At 31.6% G+C, this 22,722-nt stretch overlaps 2 protein-coding genes across 3 annotated transcripts; both read left to right on the top strand.

The window, feature by feature from the left end:
• The first annotated feature begins 3,982 nt into the window (after window positions 1–3,982).
• Window positions 3,983–11,559, top strand: LOC106773019 (extra-large guanine nucleotide-binding protein 3). 2 transcript variants are annotated; one of them, XM_014659689.2, is made up of 8 exons: window positions 3,983–5,286; window positions 5,438–5,575; window positions 6,691–6,795; window positions 6,906–7,091; window positions 7,945–8,128; window positions 9,142–9,386; window positions 10,500–10,669; window positions 10,758–11,559. In XM_014659689.2, the coding sequence occupies exons 1-8, from the start codon at window positions 4,192–4,194 to the stop codon at window positions 11,341–11,343; spliced, it is 2,709 nt and encodes a 902-aa protein (XP_014515175.1). In that variant the 5' UTR covers window positions 3,983–4,191; the 3' UTR covers window positions 11,344–11,559. The 2 variants fall into 2 exon arrangements, with proteins under 2 accessions (XP_014515175.1, XP_014515184.1); XM_014659698.2 differs by having other exon boundaries at window positions 3,984–5,286; window positions 9,145–9,386.
• Window positions 11,560–19,045: 7,486 nt separating this feature from the next.
• Window positions 19,046–21,061, top strand: LOC106767035 (U-box domain-containing protein 21). Its single transcript, XM_022783718.1, has 2 exons — window positions 19,046–19,459; window positions 19,551–21,061. Exon 2 carries the CDS (start codon window positions 19,561–19,563, stop codon window positions 20,875–20,877), a length of 1,317 nt encoding a protein of 438 aa, XP_022639439.1. The 5' UTR covers window positions 19,046–19,459; window positions 19,551–19,560; the 3' UTR covers window positions 20,878–21,061.
• The last annotated feature ends 1,661 nt before the right edge of the window (window positions 21,062–22,722 follow it).

Below are 22,722 nucleotides of genomic sequence, written 5' to 3'. Positions count from 1 at the left end.
GAAAAATAAACACTTAGTGTAACATCCCAAAAATATGTGTATAATTTCATATCAAGTGGAATGCAACATGCGTAATAAAGTAAAGCAGTTAAGAGTGATAGCAGATGAAGTGTATATGATATACAGTCATCCAAAATAAAATAAGATAGTAAAGCTCTACATATGGCATAGAGTCTTTCAAAAGAAGAAAAGAGTAAAGGAAACTAAGTTATGTACAACAAAATAACTGAGCTACACTACTCTACAACATCAGCAGTGACTGGAACATCAGGGTCCTCTAAGATCTGCTCCAAAGGTGCCTCTCCTACCTCTGCTCACATCCATAATTGGATGATCATTGCAGAAGGAACAACCACAAACAAAACAGACAACACACATACAAGGGTAAGCTAGAATTCAAATGAAAACAAATCAATTACAATTAAACATAGTAAAATAGGCATACAAGCAATTAAAAAGAAGTAAATATACAAGCAAGCTAATCATGGAAGGACAATGATATTAAGTTGTGGATTTTAGTTTGATTTAGTGGGATTAGTTTTAGACTCGTCCGGACCTGGAATGAATATCGAGCTATGGCGGGTCATGCACTTGTGGTGGCCTCTACTGCTTTGCAAAGCCATTGCCAATGGGTTTCACCCTACCACACACAAGGTTGGTCCGTTATCACTCACCTTGGCCCATATAAAATGGAGACAACCAAGACTAGGACCCCCTACTACTCTTCACCACATGAACTAATCTTCTCTAAGTGAGATTGAATAGTCATTAGAGCTTTAAGGGCAACCCCCAAGACTGAGCTACCTATATTCATTCCAGAAACTTACTTGTATCTCACCTAGAGATTGATGTTTAACCCTTTGATTCACACATCATACCATACCAACTTCACTTACTTTAATTCTTAATGTTATACCTGAAGTTAGGAGATTAATTTGGTTTTGTTANATTATCAAGCATAGATCAATCCAATAATATTAATAGAAGTCATACGAGAGGAACCATAACAAATACATGAATCATCACACAAGGAAGAAGAGGAAACAAGAANTACATNTTTTCANAAAAACATCANTTATTAATACAAATATCTTTGTAATCTTAAATTACCAATACTTAGGTAATTCAAATAGCTTGGAAACCCACACCGTTGGCTCCGGAAGGGTCAAAAACCCCCAGAACGACCTAGAGAACGTCCAAAACGGACGTCCGGAACCCCCCGAACTGTCAAAAAGAAAAGCAATAGCAGAAAAGGGCGCCCAGCGCCCTTTAGGGGCGCCCAGGCGCCATTTTTTTGGCAAAACGCCGAATCAAAGGGCGCCCAGCGCCCTCCAGGGGCGCCCAGGCGTGAACTCTGCAGATTTTTCTGCAGAATTTGCAATTTTGGAAGAACTCACACCCCTAAATTTCATTTTAGGCCTTTTGGTGAACTTTGGACACTCCTAATTCGAAATATAGGTTGAATCTAACTTGCCTAAGGGTCTATATTTAATCTTAACACTAATCNTTAACATTTATGCAGAGAATTAGGATCAATTCTACTATTTCATTCATTTAGGGACTGAATTTGGATCTTACTATCTAGAAACTGTTATAGGTCAGTTTAAAGCTCCTAACAAGTCAGAAATGACTTAACTAAGTTATGCTAATGGTCTAAATCTACCCCTAACCCCTAACTTACGAAATCACCCATCCACTTCCCTAATATTATCTTGACTACTATAGTTAACATCTGTCATTTAACTAGCTACCTGCATCACTGAAATTACAACCTCTCAACAATCAAATTCATCTCATAAAATTAGACATACAGATTTCCTAATCCATCCCATACCCAATTTCATAATTCACCGTCATGAAACATACATTCCAGAACAAGCATTTCTCAATTTACCTAAAACAGTACCTAATCTACTACAAGTTTTCACATGCATTATCTCAAGAACTCATAAAACAAACTCAACATAACAGATCAACATCCACAAGCAGAAATTAAATCTAGCTTCCCTTACCTGGGTTTTTAACAGAACAACTGCAGATTTCTAGAAACAAGCTCAACGTACCTTAGGGAAATTCACGACACCTAAAATCTCCAAATTTGGAGATAGAATCAGTTTTCTTAAGCGAAATAGAAGCTAGAATCTTGAGGAAAAACTCAGATTATTCACATGCAAGGTATCAATCGCATGATCATCAATTTGATTTGGAAAAAGGAAAGCAAAGTTTTACTCACCGGGTGAGAGAACGAACCCAATAATCCGAATCAAGGTCCAGGAACTTGGATGCTCTACAAATTTTCTGGAATGTATAATATANGAGTTAGATTTGTGGAGNAAATGANAAAANGGAAGAAGATTTTGGAGGAAAATGTAAGGAGCAAAGAAAATTTGGAAGAGGAAGTGTGAGTTTCTTAAGTGAAGGAAACNAAGCTAATGTTTCAGACTTCACTAAAAATTTTGAAAGTGGGATTTAGTTGGTGCAACCACTTAGCTAATGCCACTTGTCGATTCTTAAAATTTTCAGATTTTTGCAACCTTTACACTTAGCGTAATGCAGTAATATTTAATCATTCGTTTAGTATTAATATTATTCTAATATTAATAATAATGATATTGAATATTAATAGTGCCAGTGCATTTTCTTAATTTATTACGTGTATTTGTGTTTAATATCATTATACGTTTATCAATTTATTTTGAAAAGGATTTAAATTAAAAATTAGTTTGATATTTAACAATAAAACCTAATTATAAATAAATGTTAAATACTAATATTTAAGTAAAAATAAATTATGTTGTAAATATAGTCAATAAAAAACAGCTTATGCATCACTTTTACAAATTATTTATTCAAAAATCTTCTCTACCATTGTACCATACATTTTTTTTGTAATTTTTTACGTCCTTCTAAAAATAAAAATCATTTCTAACAAATTAAAATAATTTCTTTATTTGATAAAATAATTACATAACTTCTCCATCTAAACTTAATTATATATTTTTAAAACGATTCATGCAAATTTTTTACGTTTTGAAAATTATATATTTTAATAAAAAATATAAACACATAAACGTATTACGTATATGTTTCCGCGTGATGAAAGAGTTTTTTGACTTTTAAACTAATTATCTTAAAAAATATATGATTAGATATTCTTTTAATAAATTATTTTCAACAAAACCGCTAAATTTTAGTCAGAATAGAAAAAGTTTGTTCTTCAGTTTAAATAACGTTTTATATTTCCTTTTATTTTTCTTAAATTATTTAGAGAAAGAGTGGAAGTAAATTATCATATGATTAATCATATAACCATTAAAAAACAATTGATTAATCTTATCAGTTTTTGTTTAAATTCCTACTTTTAGACATTTAAAATTATTTTAAATTTAACTTAAGTTTCTAAATAGTCGTTATGAAATAATAATGTAACGATTATAGTACAAAAATCTACATGATTAAATTATATGTATATTTAAATATAAAAGTCGTTTAAACTATATTTCATATTGTTTTTAATAAGAATTATGATTGAAAATTACTTCCGAAAACCGGCCCTGTAAAAAAATTGGCAATAATTGATGTGAGAACTTTTAAATTGATTTATAATTTTAAAAAATAAGAAAGACTCTATTGACTTAAAAAGTAGGATTCAAGATAAATGTTTTGTTAGAGATTCACACCAAAGAGAGAGAAAGAAAATTATATATTTGTTTTATTTGATTAAAAATAAAATAATTTTTTGAATTTTTTATTTAAATTAATTATATTAATACTTAGTTTGCTCATATGATTTAATATAAGTTAAACACCGATATTGCGAAATTTAATATTGAAATAATTTTTATAAGAAGTTTTAAAATTAAAAAATTAAAATAATAATTAAGTATCCAAGATGACGGAGTTAACTCATGCATATGTCATAAAAATAAATTAAAAAAAGCATATATGTAATCAGGATGACGTGAAATATAACGGAATATAGTGAAGAGAGACGGAGTCTGGCGTTAAAGGCCTCCGTTTACTTTCTTTCTGCCAACTGCTGCAGCTGACAACTCAACACTCACAAACTCTTTCGCTTCGTCTGATCCAAAAGACGATGGAACCTTTAGGTTGATTCCTTCGAATTCTCGCACTTTCTTTATAAATTTCCCGCACTTTCTAGCCCTCCAAACGCTCTCGGAAAACCCTAAAATGGCGTCGGAATCCACAGAAGAGGACAAATCCTGGGAGCACGTCCTCCGCCGCATGCTCCCCGCCGGCGCCCCTCTCCCGGACGAGGAGCACCTAGACTACTCCATCGCTGTCGAGTACGAAGGTCCTCCGGTTCCATACGACGTTCCCAAGGTCGATCCACTCGAAATCGGTGCCACCGCCTCCGCCGTCGCCGTACCGATTCGGACGGCTTCAATAGTCTCCGATCACAACGCGTCGGCCTCGATTCCGGTCGCCATGCCGGTGCATCCGCGGTTCTCGCGGTTCGGCCGAGTCCGCAACGGCGGTTTCGACCGGGCGCCGCCGCCGCCGCCGCCGCCAAGAAGTCCGGTGGAGAGCCGGAGGTCGTCGTCGGTCTCCAGGTCTCAGTCGCAGTTCGATTCGCGCAGCGGCGAGGTGGTTTATCGATCTGATTATTCCGGCGAGGTTAACGACGAAGATGGAGCAAGCTCCGCCTCGGAGGCGTCTGAGCAGCAGTCTCCGCCGAATTCTGCTCCGGTGCCTCGAAGCAGCGCCGGAGCGGGCAAGCGTCCGACGATTGTGACGTTTCATACTCCGAGGGACTCCGAGGACGACGACGGAGATGATTTTCCGTCGCCGAGGTCGGTTGCGACGGAGCCGGTGGGATCGCCGGTGGGCGCGTCGCCGTCGCGGAATAAGAAGCGGTGGATTTGTAGCAGATGTGGAAATAGTAACAGGTTGAAGGAGAAGGAAGCGTGTTTGGTGTGTGATTCAAGGTACTGTAGTAACTGTGTGCTGAAAGCGATGGGGTCTATGCCCGAGGGAAGAAAATGCGTGAGTTGCATTGGGAAGCCCATTGATGAATCGAAGAGGCCAAGTTTGGGGAAGTGTTCTAGAATGTTGTCGAAAGTGTGTAGTTCTTTGGAGATTAATCAGATTATGAAGGCCGAAAAGGAATGTCCTGCTAATCAGCTAAGGCCAGAGCAGCTTATTGTGAATGGCAGGCAGTTGAGGCAAGAGGAGTTGGCTGAGATTCTGGGCTGCCCCATCCCTCCTCAGAAGTTGAAGCCCGGGAGGTATTGGTATGATAAGGACTCTGGACTTTGGGGCAAGGTGAAAATGGAAAACTATTAACAACTTTAATGCTTCAATATGTTGTGTTTTTGTGTTTCTTTTAGTGTTTGTCCTTGGTTATATGAATAGGCTACTTTTATTGGATTGGTTTATTGTTTTGCTGAACTTGGATATGTTGGATTGATTTCAGGAGGGAGAGAAGCCTGATAAGATAATAAGTTCGAAGCTTAATATTGGAGGCAAGCTTCAGACGGATGCGAGCAATGGAAATACCAGAGTCTACATGAATGGCCGTGAAATAACAAAGATTGAGCTTAGAATGTTAAAGGTAATCAAATCAATAATCAGGTTCCTGCTTTCATCTGGGTTGGATTTGGTTCTGAATGAAATATTTGAACATGGAAGTTAGTAAATGTACTAGAATCTAGGCTAGAATGCTAGATACCTACTTTTTTAGCTGAGCGTCAATGTTTTCTATGCCTTGGCTTCAACAAAGGTTGTGTGAAGTACCACGTGGCAACCCTAATTGATTGTTGTAGTGCTTCACAAGTTTATACGCATTCGGTTAACTAAGGAAAAAACACAACTGAATACGGACCGTGCTATTATCAGTCAACTTATGGCCATTTCTGTTTCTAAAAATTTAGGTGTTTGGATTTTACTTAAATTTATACCTATTACTATCGATATCAAGAATGAAAGGCATTACATAAATTACTCTCTCTGCTAGGTAAAGTATTAGAGATAGTAGATATTAATCCTGGACATAAATTAATTGTTTTTCAAAGCATTTCCCTTTTAAATTAATAGAAAATTTTTCAAGCATATAAGCTTACCTGATTTTAATGGAACCATAATCTCTACTTGTTGACAATTTACAACTTATGAAACCCTAGGAAATTCATTTGGATTTTTATGATGGCCCCTTCAATTTTGTTGTTGCTGTTTTGGTTTTCATATATTTGTACCCTAAATGTCTGTTTTCACATATTGTACCTAAAATGTCTGTTTTCTCTAACTTATTTGTTTTCCTGCTCTCTTATAATTTCCTTTTGTGTCTCTTTCTTATTCTGCGCTCCTTTATATCTTTTGAAAACCATGCTTGCCAAAACAACTTGAGATCTTGTGAAGCCTGTCATGAAAGGAGGACTGCAAAGACCTTTCAGTAGACAGTTCTTCTTTTAAATGCATTTAGGCCATATCACGTGAAATAAATCTTGATCTTGTGAAGCTTTTCTTCGAAGGAGGCTGCAAGAGCCTTTCAGTAGACAGTTATGCTCCCTCTTTTAAATGCATTTAGGCCATCTCAAGTGAAAGAAATCTTGAATTTTTTCTTTGTTGTCCCTACTGACCCAATCGTATACCATTAAGCTATTGCGTTTCAATTTGTAATGCCTTTATCATCTCATTGATTTATTTGTAATTTGTTGGTTATCATTTCAGTTAGCAAATGTTCAATGTCCACGAGATACCCATTTCTGGGTTTATGAAGATGGATCTTATGAAGAGGAAGGGCAAAATAATATTAAGGGGAACATATGGGGAAAGGTTCTCTCTTATCTGATAATAGCATACACTTCTGTTCAATTTAGGCTTGAAAGTTTTTCTCCTCTTAATTTGGTTTTTTATACAATATTAGTTTGGTTTATGGTAGGCAGGCGTCCACTCGTTTCATTTGTTCATTATTCTCATTGCCTGTACCTCCCGCTAATCCTCCTGGGGTCAGAGATAATTCAACTAACTATTCAACAAGATCTGTGCCTGAATATTTGGAGCAAGGTAGAGTTCAGAAACTTTTGTTGTTTGGCATGGAAGGGTCTGGAACAGCCACTCTATTCAAACAGGCATGTTTATTTCCTTTATCTTTCACTTCTTCCATCTCTCTCACCCTCTGTCTCATAGTTGCATGTTTTCACACCTTTTGTGCTTATTAACTTTTAGCCTGGCTGGTTTGGATTAAATATCTTTGGCTTTCCCTTTTTGATGGGTAAAGGACTTTAGTGACGAGTCATATTTTATGTTCTTGATTCATTGTGCAATGGAGGCTGATAGACTGACAATAATGTAGTTATAAGTTGACTGTTTTCTTAGGAGTTTAGATATAAACACGTGCTCAACCACACTCTCACAAATATATGTTGTATAGCAATGTGTTTGCTTAAGTATGGATGATATATGCATGCATATCATGGATGTTGTAACGCGACCTTGCCTTATTTTTATTGTAGTGATTTCTCATATGCTCATCATGGATGACTTTTTCAGTGTAAACGTGGCAGGAGATAATTTTTCAATACATCATTTTAGTTTACATGTTTATGACACATTTTGGTTGGAACAGACTTTCATTCTTGTTATTGTGATTGTTAGAAATATTATATTTAGTTTATATTTATCTCTTATCTTTAGTTAGTTAGTTTATATTTCTTATTAGCTTGTTTATATTTCTTATTTGTATTTTGGGCTTAGTCCATATTTCTTCTATTATAAATAGAGAATCCTATGTGTGTATTTAACACAAGGGAGATTTTCCCTCATCTCTTTCACTATTTCATAGTGATTATAACTTTTTTTTATATCTATTAATTATCTATTAACCTGGTGTTAACTGTTAACGGTGTGTTACTGGTTGTTTTGTTTTTCGCATTTGATCATTTCTAATTATCTTAGACTTCATTTTTCCCACCTGTGGAACAGGCCAAGTTTTTATATGGAAACAAGTTTTCTACAGAAGAATTACAAAACATCAAGCTTATGATTCAAAGCAACATGTACAAGTATCTTAGCATTCTACTTGAAGGACGAGAGCAGTTTGAAGAAGAAGCTCTGGCAGAAAGAGAATCTACTTCATTAGAAGGTGAAGGATCTGGACAAGTACAAGGTATAATTTCACTTTCCTTCCATTTTCTTCCCTCTTTCATTGATTGATGGGACTGTTTCTCTTTAAGTTGAAGTGCCACTTGCTTTCTACTATTTTGTGGCTTTTATTATCAATGTCAAGTCAATAAATATTTGATTTTTCTGTCAGGGGTCATGAAAGAATGATATAGTAGTGAAGCTTTTCACATTTGTGAAGCTTTTCACATTTGTTCTGTATATTTAGGCATCCTATCATTTGTTCGGTCTATCTTCTTTAGCTATATTTCTTTTTGTTCGATATATGTTTATTATATGATCATACAGTGATGATTAATGGTCTTAAAGTTTCCATAATGTTCGTAACATTATTTATGGTTTGTCTTAAATTGTTGTCCAATTGGAAAATTTAATGAAGAACGTGTAGTCCCCTTGGAGCAGAGGACAAAATAATTGCTTTATGTTTCCCATATTTGACCTAAAGAGGTAACTTTTTGATAAAAACATTATTTGATTCTGTCGTGATATACAAAATGTTGTCTGCAATTTTGGTCCAATGTGTAAAAAATTCATTATTTGTTATTAAGATGTTAAGCTTCATCAAATATAATTTTGTATGACAATATTTAACATTTCCATAGACAATCTAACTATTTATAGCAATTAACTACCACCAAGACTCATTTCACTCCTTGGGTCAATAACGTGGATCAATTGGCACCATTGGGGGCTCTGTCCAAAACCAATTTTTTGTCAAACCATTTAAGTATGGTCTTCTTCAATGGTTACTTGCTATCTTGGAGAGAGTTCTCTTTCCTTGTCCATTATTTGCAACAACTACAAGGCTATACAAACTATGTTTTGACTAGTATATTGGATCATCTGTCCTTTTAAGCAACAATTTTCAAGTTAGATATAGTAACTTTTGATACCGCATCATTTTTCCCTTTGTGGATGATAAAATTTGATAATCGTTTTTGTAATGTCTGTGAAAAAATTACAGTACTGTGAGTGAATCTAATTGTAACCTAAATTTAGCAGAAACAGCAGCTGATGGAAACAAGCCTAGTATTTATTCAATCAATCAAAGATTCAAGCACTTTTCTGACTGGTTACTGGATATTATGGCAACGGGAGATTTGGAGGCCTTCTTCCCTGCTGCAACACGTGAGTATGCTCCTATGGTAGATGAGATCTGGAGAGATCCTGCTGTTCAGGAAACATACAAGAGGAGAGAGGAACTGCATAATCTTCCTGATGTTGCTAAATATTTTTTGGATCGGGTATGACTCTACTATTTCCTTTTTATTATTTTTTCTTCTTCATAAGTATTTAGTGGTGTTGTTTTGTATATTTCTTTGCCACTGAACTGGTAATTATGTTTAGAGGGCTATTTATGTTTGTCTTTAAACATTATTTTGCCAATTCCATTCTGAAGTTAGTTCAAAGTAACTGAACATTGTCACTGCTTTCCCAAACTACTATTTCTCCTTATTTGTCAATAATCTTTAAAAATATACAATAGGTGCAATGTAATATTTTCCGGGTGTGGAAAGAATACTGGATTAGAAGGGTGTGTCTATCACGTTTTCTGTTCTCTTTTTTGTATTTTCCTCTACCTTGTTAAATAATACAATTTCCCTTGGTGGATAGGAATTGTTCCCATCACATAATCACAAATATCTGTGGAATATTAAACTGCAAGCGGAAGAGAAATTATAGAAACTATAGTGGCTGTCATATTAATTATTAAAAGCGTATATTATACTATCAAAAGATTTAGAGTGGAGTAACAGATGTTATTAGTTGATATTTTCACTTATTTATGATTTAGGTAAATATTTAATGTCTGTAGATTTTTATATATTTTTATGGATATCAAGATGTCTATCTAATGAACATGTAATTATGTACTCTCGTGCAACACCAATGAAAAAATTCTACGATTCTCTTAATGCATGAATTGATATCTCTCTCGATGCATATTTAATTACCTTCATAATAATATTGCCACCATGGAAAACTTACTGCAAGATATTCATTATCCATAATCTTTATAGTTGCTTCTAAAGAGCACTTTTAAAGTACGGTGTAAAATTTAAATTATGGAGCATAACTCCTTCCTGTCTATCTACATTTGGCTCATATAATAAATATTTGTCTTTCACTTTAGTGTGCTCTGTTATGAAGATGTCTAATCATGAGATCTTGCACACGCAATAGGAATATTGTGATGTGCATATTCATGTTTTAACTTCTAATTTTATTGGTCTTGATTTTGTACTTTTGATTTTTCATATTTTTATGGCTAATATTAGAAAACAATCTTAAAATATATTGACTTCCATCACGTGCTTCTGATATCAAGAGGTATAATTATATGTGATCCTACACAGGCAATAGAAATTTCGAGCAATGAGTATGAACCTTCTGATAAGGATGTATTATATGCCGAAGGAGTCACTCAGAGCAATGGTCTGGCTTTCATGGAGTTCTCATTTGATGATAGGAGTCCAATGTCTGAGATATACAGTGAAAACCTCAATTGCCCTCCTCCCTTAACCAAGTAAATCATTCTCCTCAATCTCCTTTTCTCATATTTTACGGAATCTTATAAAAATGTTATTGACTCGTTAACACCGTTATTGACTCAGATATCAACTGATTCGCATAAATTCAAAGGGACTGCGTGATGGTTGCAAATGGTTGGAAATGTTCGAAGATGTGAGGGCAATCATATTTTGTGTTGCCTTGAGTGACTACGATCAGATGTGGCCTAGTAGCAACGGTCAGCTTCGAAACAAACTGCTGGCAAGCAAAGATCTTTTCGAGAGTCTGGTGAAGCATCCTTGTTTTAAAGATACCCCATTTGTGCTTCTCCTAAATAAATACGATGCCTTTGAAGACAAGATAAACAAAGTTCCTTTATCAACTTGTGAGTGGTTTGGAGACTTTTGCCCGGTGAGACCTCATCACAACAATCACGCGCTAGCGCACCAAGCATACTACTATGTGGCTGTGAAGTTCAAAGAGCTTTATTATTCCCTAACTGGGCAAAAGTTGTTTGTGGGGCAAACTCGAGGTCGGGACCGCACGTCAGTGGATGAAGCATTCAAATACATAAGGGAAATCATAAAATGGGACGATGAGAAAGACGATGATGTATATGAAATCAACCCAGAAGAGTCTTCTTTTTACAGTACAGAAATGAGTTCTTCACCCTTCGTCAGACAGGAGTGACTGAATTTATTGCATTGCATTTGTGAAGGTCAGGGTTTCGTTTTCCCCAAACAGCTTCAGAATGATTTTTGCCCCCTTCATAAATAAGCTAAAGCTAATTTGATTGAGAGGTTGTAAATTCAGAGGTCATTTGTTCTCTGTACAGCTTATTTTGACAATATTCTTCAGCTTAATTTGAAAAATAAAAATAAAAAATAAATCAGGTATTTTTTTTAACTTCTTTTTACTTAAAAAGATCGCATATAATTAAACAGTTTTCTTTTATAACTATATCGATTGGGGATGCTTTCAATAGATTTTGTTTGAACAATTTAAGCATAATCGTTATGTTTGCATTCTTGTAGGATTTGTTTTATTTATTTTATCACATGTTTGCCCTTGATTTTTTCTTTCTTCAATTTTATCCTCAAACTATATTATCTGTCACATTTACTCTTCACTACAGATGGATAAATTTGTTCGGAAACACATTGATACTAAAGAATATCTTACAAATATGTAGTAAAAATCACGCTAATGATGTTAAAACAAAAGAAAATAAATTTTTTAAATATATAAACGTAATAATATTATTTATTATAAATCATAAGTACAAAATGTCGACGTATTTATAATTATCTTTTAAGCTGGATTTTTATATATTAAAATCCTGAATATTTATTTACTAAAATCATAATAAAATCATGTCATTGTTAAACAATTTTCTTTTTTCGAGAAACAAACTCAAAAAAATATAACATTAAACTTTACTAAAAGATGTTTTAACACGTTTGATTGGAAAATGTAAAAATATATGGGACGATTACTCAACTATTTAATTATAAACCTAAAATATAATAATAATTTGCTTTAATAAAATTACTTAACATAATTTAATTCTTATTTTAATAAAAAAAACAAAATCAATATTCTTTATACTCATTCCTTCCCAATCAAAAACCATTCTTTACACCCATTTTATGTCTTTCTTTTTCTTTTTCTTTTCCCGTTCACTTCCTGAATCTTTCTTTCTACCAAATGATGACTAATTGTTACCAAAATTTCTAAATTCCAAAATATGGATTATCACCTAGGCATTGCCCTTAAATTTTCATCTAATAGCTTCAATAATAATATCCACTCTTTAAGCATGATCCAAGAACCTTTTAAGACAATGTATGATAATTGAACTCACAACTTGTTACTTGATTCTAAAATATATTAAATGGACAAAATTAATTTTATATATAACCATAATTGACAATTTAAGATGTTACAAATTATTCTATTTTTGTTTTTTATCTTTAAAAATAAGTTCATTTAATTTAAAATGTTAAATTTTAATACACAAATAAATACAATCTTATTTTATAAACTAGTTTTTTAAAATTAATTATTTTTAATATTTATTTCGTAAATATGAAAAGTATCTATTGTAGTCCTTTTGACTATTGATGATATCATGTATAAGCTAGCTTAACTTGAAGAAAGGAATTGGAGGATTAGCTCAAGAAGTTAGATTGATGTAAATGATACGATGGTTTGACATGGAAGTATGAAATAATTTCTCTAGAAAAGTTAAGTCAATTCTAAGAGGGAAGGGGCTAGAGTAAGCTGGAATAGGAGATCATATTTTAAAATACCTCACAAGTGTTCAAAGAAACTTAATGGAGTTTCACTACCATTCATGAGTAAATTTTACAAGGGAGTCATTCCACTATTTATAGGAGCTAAAACCGGTCTAGGGCGACACAAAAAAGAGGGATAATTGAAATTTGAATTCCCATGTGCTCCTATCTATGGATCACAAATCATGAATTAAATGTCAAGTGACACTCATGCTTTCCACCCTTTTGTAAGATGTGAAAAATGTGAAAACCATGTGTCTCTAGGGTTTTGAGTGATTGACCTACGGTTTCCTTTGGGTAAATCATGACCTTATTGAAACCTAGGTAAGTTCCTTTGAACCAATTAAGGCGTAGCTACCTAAACCTAAATTATTACATTGACGACCTAAATACCAAGCCCAAAAGAACTCTACTCTACTTAGCCCAAATACAAGATCCTATAAATCTTATACTAAATCTTGACATCGTTCTTGACTGATATGAACATTAGTTTAAGCCTTTTTGTTGAAGCTCAATCCTCTTATATCACTTTGGTCGTGACTCTAATTTTAAGTCTTTTGACTAGAGGTTTGTCATTATTCACCTACTCAAATTATAAAATTATAGTAATTATAGGATAAAAATAATTAAAATTCTTTAAATTTCAAAATGTCACATTTCATTAGATGGAACGAGAGGCATAGACAATAAAATAGAAACAATATAATGTGAAAATAACTTAGTTTGGGAGGTGAACAAATAGAGTTTGAATTAATTGGAATTTAGTAATTTAAGTTATTGATATAGTTTGTTTGAAAATATGTTTGAATTTTACTTTAAAGAGTTAAAAAGTCATTACAAAATATTTGTAAGGGTAATAAATTAATTAATTTATATCATATATTTGATTAAAGAATTGCGTTTAATTAAAGGATTAGTCTTTAAAATTGAAATGAGTCAAATTCATATGAAAAAATTGAATAAAATACTAAAAAGAGAATTATAAACTTGTTATCTTAATATTTTAATATTTTGAGATAGTATGCGAGTTTAATCAGAGTTTAGAAGACTTATGAGTCATAGTTTATTTTTTTCTATATATTTAAATTAATATATAAATGGATAATGATACTTAGACAACATGTTTTGACAACATTTGAATACCATCTATGTGTTATTCTGTGATTGGTCCAAATTATTCCAAAATCAATAAAAATAATCATAAACACCACCATGGACCAATCACAGAATGACATGTAAATAATGTTCAAATGTTGTCAAAGTATCTTTATCTTATATAAATACAATTTTTTTATTTTATTTTAATATATTTTATGTATTTATCATGCCCAAAACTTTTATACCATCTTGATATCCTAAAATATTTTTAAAAAACTCGCCACTGAATTTTACCAAGTCTTATTGAAATTGAATATCTAATATGAATCTACCTTTCAAAAGACCCATAAGTAACAATGTTTACAATATTTGTTTACCTATTTTAAAGCATGTATACCTAAATAGAAATATTTTATGATAAAATAAATTTAAAAATATACGTTTCAAGTCAAAGACTATTAGAGATGTCGGTCGAAACCTAAAATAAATCTATCTCATTCTAGGCCAATTTCACATTTTAACACTGCAAACCTAACTTATACCATTTAAGATGAACCTGACTTTTCCAATTTCACCCTATTCATCATCATGCAACACAATTCAACATTGATTAATCAAATTAACAAACCTAAAATCCCTCTTTGAATACTCAATTCAATAAATACATTATTAATTTAAAGATTAAATATATTTTTTATTCCTTAATTTTTAGTGAAAATTAAAATTATTTCTTTTTAAAATTTATGAGAAATTTAGTCTCTCATTTTTAAAACTGCGGAAATTTAGTCATTTTAATCATGTTTTATTATATTTATTTGAAATTTCAAACACATTTATCAATTAACATTGTATAAAAAATATGTCAGTATAAACAATTCAAATACTATCATGAAATGCATTTGAAAAATCTAATAAAATTAATAAAATTATATTAAAAAAACTAAATTTACACATTTTCAAAATTAAATATCTAAATTAAATCAAAATTTCAAAGAAAAATTAATTTCAATTTTTACTGAAAATTAAAAGATTAAAAACATATTTAACTCTTAATTTATATATATATATATATATATATATATATATATATATATATATATATATATATATATATATATATATATATATATAATTATCCTATTTCACAAAACAGAACTGAGGAAAAAATGAGTATAGAATCTAAGTGTCACTCATTAAACTAATTAATAATTTATTTATCTATTTGAAGAAGAGGATAGTTCCATTATCGCCGGCAGAAGAGTGATTGTATTTTTCTGACTCCATATTCATACCTAACTCCCATGCTTACTTTCAATTCTTCATCACTAATATAAAATAAACCACTACCTAAAATAAACACAAAAGAATTCAATATAGTACAATATCCTAGTCAAACCACTACCTTAAATTTTAATATACTTACTTCACACAATTATTTGCCTTTGCATGTAATAGGAGAAAAATCTACATTAATTAACCCAAAAAATTAAACTAATTTTGCTTGTTAGGTATAATGTGAGAATTTAAACTGGTAACCTACATTTTTGTTTGAGGTCCAAAGTAAATGCTAAATAGTAGAAAGTTGACAATAAGATTGTTGTCTCATGTGGCTGTATCATCTTGCTTGAGGAAATTATTGCCTCTAACATGTCTCCTCAACTGCTACTTAAACCACCATGTCAGAGTCAATCTGTTTATAACTGTGTGTTTGAATCAACATTTACAAACTTTACTTTAATGTTTTTCATTTTATAAAATTGTTATTTTTATAGAAGTTGTGTTTCAAATGTTATAACTTTTATGTACGTGTCTAAAGTAAAAATGGTAAAGTTTAGGCCTAATTCTTTTATGATAGAATTTGAATAACTTTCATATTATATTAAGTTGTATAATTTAAATCAGCTTTATCATTGAATTTTTATAATACTTTTTTTCATGTGTTAAGGGTAGTGAGTGTAAAAATAAAAGAAGTCCAATGATGCGAAAACACATAAGTATTGATGAAATACAATAATTCGTAGAAACATGTACTTGTAGTAGTATTTATACTCTGTAGAATCATAAATAAATGGGTTATCATACTACTCACGAGGTTAGTCTTTTTCGTACTTAAAACTTAAACAATCTGGTTACTAAGACTTCTTAGCATTCTCTCCCCCTACCATTTCTCTCTATATGAGTTAAATGATTAGTAGTATATTAAGATACATACTTACTAACCTCCTAATGTTAATTTATATACAATCACATCACCACAAAGAATTTCTCCTTGAAATTTTCATAACATCATCACCACTCATATCCTCAAAATATCATCACCTTAATTAATAAATCACATACATAAAGTCCATTTTAAATCTATTTCCAATAGTCAAAGAAGACAAATAGATTCGCACATACACACTGGCAATCAGAAGTGGCGCCTAAGGCTAGACTGCTCGCAAAGAGTGACGCTCAACATCAATCATGGCATTCAATGCCAGTCCTCTCACAATAAGTCACGCTCAAAGACATTTTTTGGCACTTAATGTTCTGGAGTTAAAATGTTTTAGACCTGTAATACAAGGATGACGCTTAACGACACCATCATCACTTAGCGTTAAACCATTTGCAAAAATGGATGCTCAATGACACCCTGGCTCCACTCAATCCTAGACCATTCGTAATATATGATGCACAACGGCTCAAAATTGTTGCTCGGCGGCTTGAAGCTAAAATGCTCCTAGGCATGCCAAATGAACTGGCACTCAACGCCAATATGTTGCCGCTCCGTGTTTTATCAAAAAACAACAAACAGAATTTTATGATTTGGGGAAAATGGACCTGGTTCAAATGGTTAAATTGGTATTCCATTTTTAGTACTTTGGTCAAAAATAACTTTTAATATCAAATGATCATATCTTAAGTTTCTCAATCAAGAATAATTAAATCAAGACAACAACATAAAAAACATCCAACACGAAGTTTAGCATATCAAACATCATCATACCACTCGATCATGTAAAACGACATTTCAAGATATCTATAATTTAAAAATAAATGTAATTAGCTTCTATTACCTTAGAGACAACCGAATTTGCTTTAAGGAACCTCATAACCCTTCAAGCTCACAAGATGTCATATCTACACCGAAGAACAACACAAACACGATCATGATAGACCATTAGAACCATTGATCATTAAAGACTCATATCGATGACTAAAAAGGCATATGCAAGTGAAAAGAAGACTCACATACAACAAATAACAGACAAACACCAAGAAAAAGGTTTAGAACTCAACTTACACGAACAAACTAAGAAACTGATTCGTTCAAATTGAAGAGCTCGCGCACAAGAATCAATCTTACAGTGTTGGTTTTTCAATGAGTACCCTTAAAAAATAACGTTAAAAAGTAATTAATATATATTTTAAAATAATAAAACTCATTTATAACAAAACTATTTATATTAAAATCTTTTAATACTAAAATAATTAAGTATTACTATTTTTAATCTACTGTAACTTTTAAAATATCATTTTTTAAGTATTTATAATATTTATTTAAACAACCGTAATAACATTTTAGAAAAATAAAATTTAAATCTAATATAATCTCACAAACAACCAATTATATTTGTATAACTTGTATGTTAGTTGTAATATGATCTCTAATCAAATTATAATAAGATACTTAGAAATATAGATGTTTTGAAATTATTTTGTGAATAGTGTTAAATTCTCATCCCAATGCAAAAATCACGTACATGTGATTTTTAGCCTTCAAAGGGTTGATTCAAATTTAGAATTATAAACAAATGTGATGAAAGGTATAAGAATAAAAGAGGTCAAAGATGAAGGGTTTATGGTTTGCAATTGCAGAGTTTGAAGGTGTCAACAATGGAGTTTTATTTCTTTCGTAAAACAGATACCAACGTCTTCTTTCTTTCCACCATTCAATCACCATCACAAACAACTTTTATATATAGAAAAGGTCAAACTAATAATAGATTTTTTTTTAAATAAAATAAAACAAAACATAAATTATCACTTTGTCTTCAATTTGTACGATGAAAAATCAAAAAAAGAAAAATCAACAATCAAATTAGTTATAAAATGAATAAAAAAGTGTATGATTAAAGTTTCATTTAAGATTAATTATAATATATTTGATGCCCCAATATCACCGTTTCTATTTAACTTTATTTCTATATTTATTTTTTCACAAATTGACTCCTATTACCACGCCAACTCCTTTCTAATTCCTAGGACTTAGGTTTATATATTATGTCGAACTTGGACCTTCTCTAATATAAAATCATTAATCATGTATATTTTTAATTAACGATTACTAATACATTTATTATTTATTTCAAACAACATCGAAATCTTCAATTTTATTTTTGTAATTCTACAGAAGGATTCCAGCTTGCTACGATGGTCCATCTTTTTTGTCTTTTCAATTTTAAGAATATTTCATTAAAGTAATTGGTTTACCGAAAAATGTACTACGTACACAACATAATTTATGTACCATTAAGTATTAGTTTAAAATATTTCATTTTTATCTGGCTCAATTTTGAAAATAATTTATTCATTTTTATTTGTCTTCCTATTAAAAAAACTGTATAACTATTTTGCTATTATAATGAGTATTATTTTATTTCTTAGTTATTGTAAATTAATATTAAAAGACATATAAAAATTAACGGAGAGAGAGTAATAACGTAGTTTTATTAATCGGAATATTTTAAGTAAGAAAACCTTAGAAGTTTCCATTACGATTAAAACCATGACTTAAGAAAGTAGCAGGCCGAAGTAAAACCTTTTATTAAAAAAAAATATATTTTTCTCATTTAAAGAATGAATTTCCTTAATTACATATCTAAGGAGCATAATTAATTTTAATACATTTTCAGAGTCAACAAATTAAAACAATAATAATTTTTAGAACTTTAATTTCAAAAATTGAGGGTATGGAAAGAAAAATAGAATTGTAAGAACAAAAAGGGGTGTTGGCGCGTAGCACAGTAATAACGTACGTGTTGTGTTTGTCTAATGTCCTAGTAGAAAGCGTGTGTCACCGAGTCTACACCAAAACAAAAACATTGTGTTGCTTAGGTCTTCTGTTTTCCCTTCTTTTCTTTTACCCGTTCTTCCCTTTTGACGGTTATGTCTATTCTCAATTTTTCTTCAAATCTTCAATGGTCAATATTCAAATCCTAACTCCTTCTTCCTAATATGCAACAACATATTAATTCTCTCTCTCTTCGGTTTGAATGCTTCTCTCTTAGAATACTATTTTCTTGGGTCTAACTTTGAACACACTGATTCCTGTGTATGAAACCAAGGACCCTGACCCTGTTCTTATATATCACAACTCACACATGAGACATCAAATATATATCTCTCTGATTCTCTATAATATATAAGTATACCAACCAACCCTTTTAATATCTCATCAAATTCTTTCACCAGAAAGCTCAATTCACGTTGCAGAAACATTTTCGCTTCTTTGATCAGGTTGCTAGAGATGGTGTTGGGATGGAGGAGGAGGAAGGGAAACAGCAAGCACAGCAAAGGTGGGAAACCTGTGATGATGGAGTTGGTGGTTCCGAACCACTTCAGGTGTCCGATTTCTCTTGACATGATGAAGGATCCTGTGACACTGTCAACTGGGATAACCTACGACAGGGAGAATGTGGAGAGGTGGTTTGAAGAAGGGAACATCACATGTCCGGTTACCAACCAGGTTGTGAGAAACTTTGACATGATTCCAAACCACTCTCTCAGGATGATGATCCAAGATTGGTGTGTGGAGAATAGGCAACATGGGGTGGAGAGGATTCCGACACCAAGAATACCAATCAGCCCAATTGAGGTTGCTGAGCTTCTGATGCAAGTGAAGAACTCGGCAAGGCGTTTGGACCAATACGGCTGTCTTGAATTGGTACAGAAAATGAAGAAATGGGGTGAGGAGAGTGAGAGGAACAAGAGGTGCATAGTGGAGAATGGAGCACCTGTGGCATTGGCTTCATCGTTTGATGCATTTGCCAATGACTCGGTGGAGAGAAACGTGGTGGTTCTTGAGGAGATTCTTGCAGCTCTGAATTGGATGTTTCCACTTCAACTTGAGGCACAGAAATCCTTGGGATCTTTGGCTTCTCTAAGGTGCATGGTATGGTTCTTGAAGCACCAAGATCTCTCAGGGAAAGAGAAGTCCATTGTGGCATTGAGAGAGCTTCTTTCATTTGGTGATGTGCAGCATGTGGAGGCTTTGTCACAGATTGAAGGGGTGAATGAGCTCTTGGTGGAGTTCATCAACAAGAGGATCAGTCCAACCATCACAAAGGCCTCATTGAGGGTGGTTTGGTACATGGTCTCATCCTCTTCAAATTGCAGTGAGAAAATGAAATTGGCATTTGTAGAACTTGGTTTGGTTTCTTGTTTGCTTGACATTCTCATTGAGTCAGAGAAGAGCAGGTATGAGAAGGCTTTGGCCATTTTAGACTCTCTATTCAGCAGTGAAGAAGGAAGAAACAAAGGGTGTTGGAATGATCTAACAGTTCCTCTTTTGGTGAAGAGAATTCTGAGAGTTTCACCTTTGAGCACAGACTATTCTGTCTCTGCTCTTTGGAAGCTTTGCAAGTTTGGTGAAAAAGACGAAGGAAGAACTCTTCTTGAGGCCCTTCAAGTCGGTGCCTTTCAGAAGCTCTTGCTGGTTTTGCAAGTTGGTTGTGGTGATGAAACCAAGGAGAAAGCAACAGAACTTCTCAAGTTGATGAATCCTTACAGGGCTGAATTGGAATGCATAGACTCAGATTACAAGAATGTTAAGAGATCATTTTAACTTTATCAGTGTGCTTCTTATTTCTCTTTAATTATTATCTGTAACATTTTTTTTGCCTAATGATTGGATCTCTTCAATCTCTCTCATGGCATGGATTCCAAGAATCCACAACTAGATAGGAAAATAGAAATTATTCTTTTTGTATATCACAGTAGCAATGAAATGATATATTTCATAAATCTTGTAACAATTTGTCAAAGTTGGATTCTTTCTTGTATTTTTGTGCATTATTTTTTCAAAATACATTGATTGACATTGATGTTTTAAAAGATATTAAAAAGAAAATATTAATGCTTTCTTAATGTGAGCAGAGAATAATAATAAAAAATCCAATAGAAAATCTTTAGGCTTAATTCTATCATATTCAACAACTTCACTGCATTATCTCATCAATTAACCAAAAGAATAAATAAATAAATATATACAATTTAATTTGTTGTAGAATTAATAATTATACGCCTTAATTTTGCAAATATAATTTATAAATATTTAATTATTTCTTTAACTTTAAAAATGTGTGTTTGGAAAAGAAATAGTGACCACTTTGTTTTGAAATAACATGTGATTAGGTGGTGATGATAAGGAAGGAACAGTGGCTGAATGAAGAAATTATTGTAAAAGTAGAGTAGCTATGGCATATAAAGCTGGAACAAACCAAAACTTTAGGTATTTTTTTAGGCATGGACTATTCCAACACCAATAGAAAATACCATTGTATTTGTGTTATTCTTTTATTAGTTATACCAATTGGTAATTCTTATCCATTTCATGTTTAACTTTACTTCTTAGTTTCATAATTTTCTTAATTATAAGTGTCATGAAAATGTATTTTTTTTAGTTAAAAGGTGTATAGTATGATTTTTTGGTCATTTTATAACCTTTTCGATTCTATATGAAATAATTGATAGAATTAAGTTAACATTAATTACAAGTTCATTCTCATATTTATAAATATAAATTTAATTAATATATTAAGTTAACATTAATTACAAGTTCATTTTCATATTTATAAATATAAATTTAATTTACAAATAATGTTACATTTTACTATACATTTATTATAAAAACATTCCAATAAATACTTACTAAAAATAAAACTTTAACCTAATTTGGAATCTAAACTCTTTCCAAAAAAAACTTAACATAAACTCTTAAACCAAAACAAAAAGTTTTTCTTAATCATAATATTTTAATGAGACTTTATTCTATTGTGTACTAAAAGATTTCAATAATCTTATCAAATATATTATTTTATCATTATCATTGGAATGCTCTAAATACAAGTCTTTTTTATCAAAATAAATCTTCCACTTTGAATTTAGGTATAAGATACATTTATAAATACCTTTCAGTCTTAACAAAATTAGTGAGACTTAAATAAAAAAGTCAAATGGTTATTTCGAGTAAAATATTAGTATCATGATAAAAAATTATATTTTTTAAACAAATGTTATTTGTCTATTTTAAAATAAATACTAGAGGCCACAAGTATATATTTAAATTTTAGAGAAATGAAATAGAAAATAAATGTTTTACTAAAACCAAAATCCACATATTTTATAGAAATTTAAAATATTAATTTCAAATTTTATAAGGATATAAAAGAAACAATATAAAAAATAACTCATTTTACATAAACTAAAAACATATAAATGTTTTATTATTTTAAGTAAAAGTTTTACCGCTAAAATTCAATTTAATTAGAATATAATAAAAAACTTTTGTTTTTGACGAAAAAAATTCGCATTAAATTTTTTATTCAACTTTAAAAATAAATCATTCCATTTCAAAATCAATTTAGAATAACAAATTATAAATATAAATTACTTCGTTACAAAATCAGTT

The sequence above is a fragment of the Vigna radiata genome, chromosome 1, assembly GCF_000741045.1.
Source record: "Vigna radiata var. radiata cultivar VC1973A chromosome 1, Vradiata_ver6, whole genome shotgun sequence".
Taxonomy (NCBI): domain Eukaryota; kingdom Viridiplantae; phylum Streptophyta; class Magnoliopsida; order Fabales; family Fabaceae; genus Vigna; species Vigna radiata.
Note: the sequence above shows the minus strand (reverse complement) of the source record. Positions and strands in the feature narration are given on the sequence as shown.

Excerpts from the sequence above, each read along its gene's own strand:
- LOC106773019 (XM_014659689.2), top strand. The coding sequence starts at position 4,192 with ATGGCGTCGGAATCCACAGAAGAGGACAAATCCTGGGAGCACGTCCTC. Across the intron at positions 7,092-7,944 it reads CAGCCACTCTATTCAAACAG|GCCAAGTTTTTATATGGAAA; the intron begins GCATGTTTATTT and ends CCTGTGGAACAG. Across the intron at positions 8,129-9,141 it reads AGGATCTGGACAAGTACAAG|CAGAAACAGCAGCTGATGGA; the intron begins GTATAATTTCAC and ends ACCTAAATTTAG.
- LOC106767035 (XM_022783718.1), top strand. The coding sequence starts at position 19,561 with ATGGTGTTGGGATGGAGGAGGAGGAAGGGAAACAGCAAGCACAGCAAA.